At 36.4% G+C, this 12,930-nt stretch overlaps 1 protein-coding gene across 1 annotated transcript in view; it reads left to right on the forward strand.

Annotated features, from left to right (window-relative positions):
- The window catches only part of DCBLD2 (discoidin, CUB and LCCL domain containing 2), a 40,830-nt gene that overhangs the window by 13,365 nt on the left and 14,535 nt on the right, over positions 1-12,930 (forward strand). Inside the window, exons 2-7 of the mRNA XM_058860600.1 lie at positions 2,702-2,929; positions 5,552-5,689; positions 6,889-6,940; positions 8,259-8,331; positions 10,571-10,704; positions 11,333-11,373. Coding sequence (XP_058716583.1) covers positions 2,702-2,929; positions 5,552-5,689; positions 6,889-6,940; positions 8,259-8,331; positions 10,571-10,704; positions 11,333-11,373 — 666 coding nt within the window. The remainder of the gene's footprint in view (positions 1-2,701; positions 2,930-5,551; positions 5,690-6,888; positions 6,941-8,258; positions 8,332-10,570; positions 10,705-11,332; positions 11,374-12,930) is intronic.

The following is a 12,930-nucleotide window of genomic DNA, read 5'->3' on the forward strand; positions in this document are numbered from 1 at the left end:
GACAGCAGGTTCTGTAATATGAATAGAGGAGTATTTTTCTTCTCATGTTTTTAAGAAGGCCTACAACAAAAGGGAGGTTTGAGATTGACATTTCCATGAAATTGTGTGAAGAAAGTTAGAAAGTTTTTCTCTCTAGCCATGGGAAACAAGACATTGTTCCAAACTACAAGGGATAATGTAATTTTTTAGTTATGTGTCTTTAAAAGAAAAGTCACAATGTCTTTTAAAAACTTGAAATGTTTTTTGCATTTTCTCTCCTAAATGTGTTGTTTTGGAGTTCTTTTTGCTTTTCTCATCAGAAATCTGTGCCCTCTTTATTGTGCACAGCGCAGGTATTGTTTCATGCTTGAGACAGCTGAACAGCAAGCTAGTGGAGAGGTGTTTAAATGAACGTTATGCATGATCTTTTCTGCTTTTAGCTGGAGAAATTTACCATTTAAATACATTTTAGGTCCAAGAGGAGACCCAGGCTTTCTTTTGTCTTTCCAGCAGCATAGCCTTAAGGTGCAGGAAGGTAGGGAAGAGTCAAAGATGCAGAATCATGTGCATTATTGGTATTCCTGGTTTTAAGAAATAGTATTTGTGTGGTGACTGCATTGCACTAACAGGCCTATTGAGAAATAATGAGAAATAATTAACTTCTGGTCATTATAGTTCATGCAAGGATTTTTATTTTCCTTAAAATGCACTCAGAGCAACGTATTTGCCCATACAGATGAATGCTACTATGATTTCATAAAAAGGCCACTGTGTCAGTGTATGTGCAGAGTATTTAAAATCTGTAAATGAATAAGTAGTTGCTTACCCCATCATGGGAGAGAAAGAGCACAGAATTGGTTGATGGCTCATTGCTTTTGTTTAGGACATAACCTAAAACTGACTGCTGCTTGTGTTGATAATTCTTTTCCTATCTGCAATATAAAGAGTTTTGAAATGCTAACCCCATGTATCACCATGAATATATTTGTTGGTTTTGTTGTTGTTAATGTAATAAATTCCATGCATTTTGTAAGGTGTGTGAGTATTTGCTTGTGAAAAGCCATTTTAGTAGAAAAGGAACCCTTTATTGTTAAGTGTTAACATATCAAGACTAGTCAGAAATCTGACATTTGAATGCTTAGTAGCTAATAAACCAGGGCCATACAGGTTCTCCATAAGAAAGTTTTCACTTTTCTTAGGTTTATAATATGCCTTTTGAAAGAAACCAGGATTGTAATGATATATAAAACATGCAGTTTAAGTTACCTCTTTGTAATGTTGAACAATGGTGCCTCGTGTTAGAACTCTTAACTTAGAAGAGTAATTTATCAGCTGTCATCCAAATGGAAATAATGTTTGTCATGGGATAAAATAAAGTGTTTTAAACCAAATTGCATTAATGAAACCATGGCTGAAGAACAGCTTCACAAATACAAATTTTGATTTTACTTAGCAGATATTCCAGTTAACTTTTCCAAGGATGTATCATTTTCATTCCAGACTGCTAGCAAGATAAACAGCTGCAGTTTGTATCTGCATCCATTTATGATTCTGTGTGTACTACTAGTACTTTAGCTTTTATAACATGCAGATGTTTCAATGTGCTCAAATTATAAGGAGAATAGTTTTTCTTAGCAGAAATGAGGTGTTTGCAATCAGACCTAGTTAACTTAATCACAGGGGTTTGTTTTTTCCATATCACTTCAGTGCATTGGACTTAATTTTTCACTCAGTCTTATATGTAGTACATATAAGAATTTTGAAATTTAGTTTAAATTCTTAAGTATGTGTACAGGTTTTGTACCTAAATTTCAGCTTACTTTTTCATATTTAGTAGAAGAACTACATATACTATTGTGTAATCTAACACTTTTAGCTGTCAAAACAAATTTCTGTCAGTAGGAATCATGGTGATCAATCCTTGTGAATGTTACTCTAAGAACATTCACATTTCTGAGCCAGCACAGAAATTCTTGCACTTTTTGTGCTACATGCTGGGGGAAATGCATGTCTGGCTGTTGAGTAATTGAATTTATCAGTTTGAGCTTTATAATTTGATATAGACAATACACAATTTGTGCTATTGTTTTCCATTTGTTAAATAAATTTTAATACTGTTATTGCTGTATAAAATTCATACTCAAGTCTTAGGTGGAAGGCTCCAGGCTGGAGTCACAGCAAATTCCAAAAAATTGAGCATATTCTCAAAATAAGAGTTAATTGCAGCATTAAAATAGTGGTACAGTAGAAAATGACATATTAACAGCTTGGTAATGGTCAGAAGTGTCTTTAATATGCTGTATTTTATTTGCTGTCCACTGGCTTTCTACTTCTTTTTCAGTGTGTTGTGAGTACGGTAACTCAGTAAAACCAGTGTGCTCTTGTTTTATTGTCAGGTTCCTTTGTCCTTTTCAGCACCTGTTTCCTTCTGTACTGAGGTATTGAGGAAATATGAAATAGCAGGGACACTTCCTATACTGTCCATGCTGGTTTTTAAGTCATTTTGGATCAGTTTCCATCTCACTGAGGAGCTTGTAGCAGCTCCCTGGTCTGGGATGATAAGCTAAGCAAAAGGCAATGGTAGTTGAATGGTATTTTGTCACCATTGCTGTGTCATTTGCATGTGAGTTACCTTGGAGTTTTCTGGCCAAGTGTTTGGTGTGGTGTGATGTGAGGCTTCGAGGATGAACGTGGGAGCTGATTTCTTTCTGTTCTTTCCTAGGTGATGGGTGTGGACACACTGTGCTGGGCCCTGAGAGCGGGACCCTGGCCTCCATAAACTACCCCCGGACCTCTCCCAATAGCACCGTGTGCGAGTGGGAAATCCGTGTGAAGCCTGGGCAGCGAGTTCAGCTCAAGTTTGGTGATTTTGATATTGATGACTCAGATTCCTGCCATTCCAGTTACCTGAGAGTTCATAATGGCATTGGCCCCAACAGGACGGAGATAGGTAGGAGCTTTAATTATCACTGTTTGAGAACTGTTGTCTTGTATAGAGCTCAGATGTACTGTTGGTACTTTTGTTACTTTTTAGCAACAGCTGTATGATAAATGCAACACAGATCCTGTAATACTCTTGGATTCTTGAGATTCTTAAAGGAAGCTCCACTGCAATGTGGGGTTTTTTCCTCAGACATTTCTTAGTAGCTTGCAAAGTTCTTGTGAGCAGTGAAGAGGGAACTTTAAAGCTAGAATTTTCATTAAAAAAAAACCCCACATAATATATGTCTATATCTTACCTGAAATGCCTTTCTTTTTATATGGATTCACTCTGATTTGAGCTGTTCTTCTGGGTGGTGTTAAAGGGTGACAGGCTTCAAAAGGTGTGTAGTCTGAATATCCTCCATCTTCTGAAAATGTTCTTAGTTTAATTTTTGTTCTCTTCAGGAGAATTGAATGACTCAAAGTCAGTGAGTTTCTTTTCAAATAGCAGTATGATGTTATCTATTCCATCAAGGTGTATGTATAGGATGTTAGTACTCTTGTGGTTACTTTGCATAAAACTCAAAATGAATTGTCATTCTTCCTTCTCTAAAATTAGTTGTCATTACACAGATTAACTTTATTTTCTTTCCTAAAGCTTTAATTTGGAGAGAAAGAGAGATTTACTTCACTGAGACTGTTTTTGTGCAGTTCAAATGCTGATCCTGCTAAACTGAGTCTTTGCTAAAGAGGCTAGTGGAGTGCTAGGTTTATTAACCCTCTTTTCCAGCTGTTACCTAGGTAAGTGTGTGTGAAAATAAGTATGTGCTTGGAGCTGTTGAGCCAGACTTGGTCTAAAATAGGAAACATTGAATGCCTTAAATGGCAAGGAACGTCAAGTTCTGATAAGTCTATTACTCACTTTTACAAGGCACTTAATGGGTTCAAGTAAATTCTTGCTTCATTTGTTTCCCTTGCTTTTCAGCTGTGGCCTGCTGGTGTAGCAGCACATTATGTCGAGGAAATGTGTGTGTTGTTCTGCTCTTAATAAATTAAATCACAGGACAAACAAGTGATGTTAACAGTGGCAAGTACAGATGAGGCAGGGTTTGGGCTTTTTTCATGTTTGAAGCAACAGACACTGGAGAGATTAAACAGTGACTTAAATTTTCTTGGGAGAAATCTGGTCTTATCCTAAGTTTTTCCATTCAGGACTACTGACATGGTCTAACACTAAAATGCTTGTTTTACATAAAATATGAAATTCAGTCATGCCTTTTTTTAACCCTAAATTACTTAAAAGTTGGCTGGTTACATTAAAAAATAAATTGTTAGTGGGTTCATTGATAAACTGAGAGAGTTTCTAATAAAACTTTTAAGGGCTAGTGCCTATTCCAAGCCTGTTGAGTATTTATCAAGAAGTCAGAAGAAGATTCAAATGCTCAGTGTTGGGTTTGTCTCTAGTATAAGTAAGATCTAGAGGAATTTGTAAGATTTCAATATAGTCAAATCACTGTGCATCTGCAGTCAGATATCCTTATTTAAGACATGGGAGTTCCCTCAGGATCCTTCAATGCATGAGTACAGACAAAATAGCAATATTGCATCTACACATACAACTGACAGAGGTGTCACTGCAGTCATGCTTTGTCCATTCCTAGTGCTTGCTTTTTAAAATATTGACAAAAATCAGGAGAGAGGCCAGGGAAGAGTTAGAAAAATGGTTTATAGTCTCAAAATGTGCCTTGCCATGAATCATAAGGTGCCTCACTCTGTAGAGTTTGTCAAAGGCCATGTGGCCCTGGGGTAAGGAGCACTGGAGATTTTATCCAAGCTGGATATAAATGACAGGTGTATTTGTCTGAAGAAGGGGATAAATGTTGTTATGAGATGATGATGGTCATTAATGTAACATGTAACAAGGTCCAGTGACTGAAAACAAAGCTTAAAAAAAAAACCCAAACTTTTCTGTTTTTTATTAGAAGATACCATTGCTTTGTTAAAAAAACCAAAAGCAACTGAATAAGCAACATCTAGAAAGCTTTGAATAATGACAGGAATTTGTATTTTAACTTTTAAAATATTTTGAATTATTTTGTTAGTGTTTGCGGTGCAGTTCACTTTTTAAAAGAGATTTACATACATATTGTATTTATTTTGTATTATATTTATTAAGAACTATTCCTGCAGGTCTGTGTTACTTCACTTCCTCTACATTAGTACTGTAATTTGCTTTTATTTGAGAAGGGAGTCTTGCCTCTTTTTCTGCTATTTTACAGTATGGTAACATACTCATTATGAGGAAAGCAACTGGAATGATTACTGGTGACTATTCACTTTGCTTATCCAGTGCAGAATCTTAAATGAGGTTATAGATGGTTTCTACAATATTGAATGATCAAGGTAGCCTGTAGAACAGAAGATTATTTTTTTTCGTAACAAGTTAATTAACTGGTCAGTATCTTTACTAAAGCTTCTAGTTAGTAGGACTGGAGAATTCCATATTGACTGCTCATGTATTTGCTTTTGGATATACACCATAGCTAATGTGAGCCTACACTGCAGATGAAATAAGAGGCTGGAAATTGAGTAAGATACTTAGTACATGTGTTTTTTGCATCAGTATTTGTTCTCCTCCTTCTCTCCACAGGAAAATACTGTGGGTTTGGCTTTCAAATGGATGGTTTAATTACTTCAAAAAGTAATGAAGTCACAGTACAGTTCATGAGTGGAATTCACACTTCTGGACGTGGATTTCTTGCATCTTACTCAACCACTGACAAATCAGGTATTTATAATTATTTGGTAATTTTTCTCTGCTGGCAGAATTAGACCTGTCTAGTAAAGACACAGAACCAGTTCATTTACTCCTACATTCTCACAAATTAACTTGTAAAAATTTAGTACACTTTTTATGATACTTCTGTGTAGGAAATTTGATTGCCAGTTGCCTAAATGTTGCTGTAGTTTTAAAGAAATGGTATCAAAACTTACCTTGAGTAGCAGAGTAAAAATGTCAGTTTTCTGTTATAAATGAAAGAACTGCTTCAGATTCAGGACAAAATGCATTTTTTCATGCAGTAGTCGAGGTGGCAGATAGCTATCAATTTTTCTTATTCAAACTGGTTATGTTTTATACAAACTAACATCGTAGAAATTTTTATTTCAGTAGCAGCATCCTGTACTCCTTTAGCTCTTTAATGACATAATCAGCTGACTAGTTTTTTGGGTTTTTCTTGTTTTTTTCCCCCCTGGTTTTCTTGGTTTTCCCCCTTTGTCTTAAGCCTCTGAGAGAGGTTGCTGTATTTGTTTTGCATCTCCTTCCACTCATTGTAAAGGTGAGTGATATAGTCTGCAGGGAGATGAAGGAGCAGCAGCAACTGCCTCAGAAGGCAAAAACCCTATCTGGAAGTTATTCTAAACAGAGCAGATGAAGAGTTTCAATTTTTAATTTTCTAAGGTTTTTGATGCTTTCCTCTCTGTATTTTGCACTGTATGTGTTGATACACAGCAGACACAGACATGAAATTTGTGGTATCAGTCATGGATGCCAATAACACAGGATTCTAACATTTATTCTCTGTGGTGCTTGGGTTCAGCACTGCAGAACCATTCAATGATGAAAACAAGGCCTCTTCAGCTTGTTAACTTAATTTTGTGAGAAGAGCATATGTTTCTGATTTATCTCTGAAATATATAATTTAATAATATTTAAATTAAAACAAAGCTACACAGAAAATGAATTTTTGTAGTATTATCTTGTGTCATATTTTCAGTAGATTTGCCAGTTACTCAGACAAATTAGCAAGGTTCTACTGTAATACAAAAATCTGTTGCATGAAAATGTACTAGGAATGTGGGGTTTTTTTGTTCTGAGACTTTTGGTTAAGCCTCAGAGGCTCAAATGTATGTATTTGTGCACTTCGAAAAGCATATTCAAGCTTGTTGTCTATATCATCCTCTTGACCTAACATTTTTTCTTTCCAGACTTAATTACCTGTTTAGACAATGCAAGTCACTTTTCCGAACCAGAATTCAAGTAAGACTGATTTTTACCTGTTTCCCTCCCAGTCTCTTTAATGAACTAGTGTTTCTGCTTTGCTTTGTTACAATTTATCTGATGCAGCTTAAAAATTAGCCATCCAGAGAACTTGAGACACAAACCAATTAGAGCTGAAGAATTTTGAAATTTGCACTCCTCCTTCCTTCTCCTGTCTCTCCCATTTGTGTTATTTACATCCAGTATGCAGTAGAACCTCGTTAATTTGCACTGACACATAGGAGCTAATACCTCATTTCCACAGAAAGAACATTGCTTTTATAAATATATTATAGCAGGTACACAAGTTAATTACTGAAATTTGTATTACAGTTACCTAAGGAGCAGTAAGTCACGAAATGTGTTACAAATTGCAAACCCATTTCACAGTTTGGTGCTCATTAATGAGGTTCTGTGGAGACACAGAATGCTGCACATTCTGGTGGGGGAAATGTGTAACTTCCCTGTTGTCTCCTTCCCCATTTCCATCTAAAGCAAGGGCAATGTTTAAAGCTGCAGGCTGTCGTGAAGTATCTAAGTTTACTTTTTGGAGAACTTAGGCCCTGGCAACATGAAACATTCCAAAGTGCAATCTTTGCATTTCTCTTTAATTTTCCCAGGTTCCAAAATAGGGCTCTAGTTGTAGGTTCTGGCCTTAGTCAACATGTGACAAAATCTCTGAATCCCCATTTTCATGGAACCTATAGCGTTGTTTCAGCTGTTGCTGAGCTGTGGTGAACTCCACTTTACTTTTAACTCTTGAAGATGTAATAATTTCATGTGTGCAGTATGAAATCGCCCTAGAAGATGAACACAAACTTGCTCCAGAGGTTGCTGGTGTCTTGCCTCTTGCTTTTTATGAGCTAGTGCTAATTTGGCCCGTTTTTTATGATCAAAACATTGCCAAAAGCCATTACAAACTGGCATTTCAGATGTTGTATTTAAGGGTGCAAAACAAATAGATATGCAGGTCTCTAGTTCATAAAATAAAATCCATTAATATTGTTACTTATAAGACTTTGAATCTACAGGAGCCATGTAGTATTCACATTATAAAATGTTGGCTTTATTAGTTCATTATATTGAGACTGGAACTGTACTTTCAGCTGAGACTTGCTTTAAAACATTTTCAAATGTCTGTTTTCCTGTTGTGTACTTGTATTTTTGGTCTGATTTAATAGGTCTTCAATTAGGAGATAGCATTACATAGAGATACATGAATAGCAGTGTGTTATAAATCAAAAACATAACTTTTTTATACAGGTAAGAGAGTTTTAGGTGCATGCATATCCTGACTTGATATTTTGTTCTCTTTCAGTAAGTATTGTCCAGCTGGATGTGTGATTCCTTTTGCTGATATTTCAGGCACTATTCCTCATGGATACAGAGATGTAAGTAACAATACCACGGGCTTAAGTGAATTTCAGTAAAAGGCATGATGCCTCTAATACAAGTCAGTTGTAGTTGTTGGCATTAGTTGTGCTTCCTGGCTGCTGGGATTTGTACCTCCCAAAAGTGAATAACATGCTACTAATTTTTTAGCACTGGTGCCAAATGACAGGTGCTTCAGATGTTGCCATGTCCAGGAAGTGGGGTACTGTAGTGGAGTCTCAAATACTTTCGTAAGTCCAGCAGAGAAGGGTGTATCAATCAAAAGAGTGGGGTTTTTTCCTACTTCCTGTTTACTTTTGGTTGGTTTTCTCAGGCTGAGAAATTGAAATTTATAAAGAACCAGTTATTTTAATGATGTCCTCTTGTTTTTGGCACTGTAATGCCTCTTTCAACAGTGTCTTAGTGGTTATCTTAATTTTTGTTACACTTGAGAGATGAAATACTCAGATTTATGCTCAGCAGCTCTAAAGTAATTTGCAAAACAAAATACTGTAACAGTAGTTCTATAAATTGGTAATGAGCATCCTTATTAATGTACTGTTTACTTAAAATACTACAAAACCCTATACAGTATTTTTCTAATGTAAGCCTTTGCAGGTGAATTAATGAACTTGCCATAGGTTGGGAGGATGTTTGCTTTGTTTATTTTTAAGTGATTATAGTTTTGCTAGCTGTCTACTAAAAATTACATTAAATCCCTTATTTTTGTCTTAAAATACTCTTTTAATAAGCCCTTAGATCTAGCACAGAAGTAAGACAATGTAAAAATATTAGTAAGCAAAGATTTTAGTATTAAATACAAACTTAAAATGTGCCTGTCTGGGTTTTTTTTTTACCAAATATTCATAAATCACAGGCTACTTGCTTAAACAATCACCCGCACATAAAAAGGTCACCACAGTGTGTAACTGTGTTACATGTTCTGGTCCACAGTGAGTCCACATTAAATGGCTACAAGGTAATTTTTGTAGCTAGTAACAAGATGAAATTGATTCTCTGCCTCACAAATTTTCAGCATCTGTTGGATATCTGCTTGTTGAGAGTTTTTTGTCAAAATCTGGAATAATTGTTTTCTGTGGAGGAAAAGGAAACCTTTTCCTAACAAAACATAAAGAAATAAATGCCCTTGTGACTTTCTTTTTGTATACTTTCTTGCTCAAAAAAGGCACAGAATTTCCCAGAAGTCAGGCTGTATGGAAATAAATGAAATTGCTCAGCACTTTAGGCAAAGTTTCAGGTTGAGGTTTCTCATGCATCTCTTTCAAATGTATGGGAACAGGTGGCTGCTTTATAAAATATCCAAAATCTTGATTTTTTTTCTTTGTGACCCTAATGTCCACTGTCCTTGAGGGCTCAGAGCTCTCACTGCTGACATCTGGTGAGCAGGGAGGAGAGAGCTGCATCTCCTACAGAATCCCATGCTCTTACTTCAGTGGAGAGGGGAGCTGTGTTGATCCCAGACCTGCGGGATGTGAGCTTACTACTCTTTGCAAGCCTGAAGGACTTGGTGTGATGAGTGCTGCTCACTGTGGCACCTGAAATCCAGGGAAGTGTCACTGTGACATTTGTTAGCAGATTCTGTCATCCAAGGAGAGAGGGCAAGAGCATGATAGCCTGCAAAAACATCTTTTGTTACTGATCTTCACTGACTTGTACAACATAGATAATTGACTTTTTTAGGACGAGTTGTATGCATGTATTACTGTGGCTTTATGTGGATCAGTGTGCTGGATGGATGGTTAAACCATGATTAACCACAAGTTATGGTAAAAAATACAACCTCTTGGCTAAAAGCTACAAAATCTGCAGTGCATCACCCCTTAATTGTGAGAAAATAAAACTCTCAATATGCTTTCTATTAAAAGGTTTTCTATGTATTTACATCTTCTGTTGTCTAATATAATTTATTATAGGCTGAGCCTCGCTGTCTGGCTTTTTCAGACTGATTCACCTTGGTGTTGGTTTGAGGTTATTTAATTGCAACAGTTACATTCTAATTATATTTGGGTGAGGACGTGGTGAGATGTAGGGCCTTCTTCTTGTGTTTTTAGAAGTTCAATAATAAATAAAGGTGGTTTCTAAATAACCAAGATAGCAATTAACTAAGAATAATATTTTAATGTAATAACAACAAAGACTGTAACTGGACAGTGTAGCATTTACAATATGTTGTAAATTGGTGGTGTTCAATTTATTCACTTAGTAGTATGAAATTTTTCTTTCCCTCCCTTCTTCAAGTCATCATCACTTTGTATGGCTGGTGTTCATGCAGGCGTCGTGTCAAATACTCTGGGTGGTCAAATTAATGTTGTAATCAGCAAGGGCATTCCATACTATGAAGGCTCCTTGGCTAACAATGTCACCTCAAAAGTGTAAGTGTATTTCCTAAAATTTCCTTATCTTTAGCACTTTAGGTCTTGGTAATGTCTCATTGTGGGATTAATCTCACCTCGTGGAGCTACACGTTCCCTGGACAGGTTCTCTTCTCTAAGTTTCTCACACTTTTGCTGTAGTGAATTGTTTTACCAAATACATTTAATCTCTAGACCAGAAATTTTCATTTTCCAAATTCTGCAAGGATCTTTTACCCTCTTGGCCACAAATTCCTACTGGTAAATGGAAAAATGGTAATTTAATGGTGGCTTTTCAGTGTCAGGGAAAGAGTGTAGCTTGTCATTGTATATCAAGTCCTACAGATGAAAGCAGTCACAGGAGACTGATCTGTGTTGCTATGATTAGTTTAATTTGAAAAGAAAGCATTTGAATGAAGTCTTGCATCTTGCTAGGTAAATGTTTGTTTGAAGACCTTTTACCCAGTATCTCTGGACTTGGTTTTATTTGAGGTGTTTGTACTGAAAGCACTGCAGGATGTGTTAATCATTGTTCAGGCATATGTGCATAGGTTTCAGTGCAAGCAGTCAGACAAGAAAAATAAATTGAAGATAGTTTGTTTCAGTTTTTTTCACTGGGTACTGCAAAACATCTTTTTTTTCTCTGCAGGGGACCCTTATCTACAAGTCTCTTCACCTTTAAGACAAGTGGTAAGTGTGATCATGTGTATTACATATTACTGCTTTCATGCAAACTTTGTGAATAGAAATAAGGATGCACATATTTGATTTCTTAATTTTTGTTCTCATTTGTGAGACTTTTTTTAGTGCATTCCTCAATAATGTATATTTTTTAATTGTTTTACTATCGCAATTTGATGATTAATCATCACTACATTTATGGGTGATGTTTCAAGTAAGCCTTGCTTATCTGTGGAAATAGATTCTTTCAGGCTAATTAAATAAATTAGCTGTAGTTTTCTAAGTGGAAGCTAGTTTCTCTAAGTCACTTTAAATGCCATCTTTGAGTGGATATTGGAAATAATGTGAAGACAGTGGCCTTTCTTAGTATTTTTAACTGTTTTAATAACAATATAAAAACCATAAAACCATCACGTCTGTTTTTCATAAAGTTAAAAAAAGAAGAGGGGAGAAATCACACACATCTCAAAAGTAAGCAAATACTTTTCCTAATACATAAATAAAAGGCACACTGAATGGGGACATAAAGACAGGAATCTGATGGGCAGGAGTGTTTGGTGATGACAATGTATAAATAAGCAAAAATTAGAAAATATAGTGCACATAGTATTAAAATTATTTCTCTCTCAGATGCCTAGAAGAGCTGAGAGAAGGAATTACATGTCTAGGTGTCTTTATCCATAAAGAATATTAAACACAGTGATCCAGGCAGGGTTTTCTGGTTCTTTTGTCTTTCAGAACGTGATCTGATAGTATGTAAGTATGAAAGTAATGAAATGGCCTAGAAATTGGAAGAGATAGGATAAAGTGTGGACTTTGTGGATTTTAGTGACACCTGAGAAATTATTGAATAAGCTAGGGATAAGATGCAAGTCTAGATTAAAATGTCTGTAGTTGGATTGCCTAGGAGTTAGGTGAGGGAAAAAAACCTGTAGTATGCTCAAATGAGGTTTATCAGACTGTGGTGAAGGTCCTCGTGTGTTCCTGCTGTTGCAGCTGGTTTCATGATTTGGTATGAAATAGAAGAATGTGTTATTAGTGCTAGAGGCGTGGTCAGTGCACAGGGAGATGAGACTGCTTATACAGGAAGAACTGCCTGACTTTGAGGCTCAATAGAAATTACCTGAAGCATCACAGAGCAGAGAGTGGAATGTAGCAGGTATTTAGAGACTGAGGCATTTCTGTTTCACATTGGCAGGATGTTAGATGGAAAATGACAGATGAGGGAAAGGATTCCTTTAGTGAAGAGCTCCTGTGCTGTGGCAGGTGATGTACGTAGAGCAAAGATAATAAACTATTAGTGCCATCTCACAGGACAAGGGCAAGACTTTCTCTGGGATCCAGTCACACATGGGCTCTGCCACCTGTGCCTCCCTTGAGGGTGAGTGCCCACCTTGGTGCAGAGGGGGCTGCAGGGAGAGTGGGAGTTCGCAGGAGAAAGGAAACTAGGCTGGGTTGTTCAGCCTGCCTGCCTGAAGGGAAATATTGCTCACTGCTGATCCTTCTGGGGACTATGCATGTGAGAGAAGAAAACTGTTGGTATTACAGAACAAGACATTTACAGAA

This window comes from Poecile atricapillus, chromosome 1 (genome assembly GCF_030490865.1).
Source record: "Poecile atricapillus isolate bPoeAtr1 chromosome 1, bPoeAtr1.hap1, whole genome shotgun sequence".
NCBI classification, from domain to species: domain Eukaryota; kingdom Metazoa; phylum Chordata; class Aves; order Passeriformes; family Paridae; genus Poecile; species Poecile atricapillus.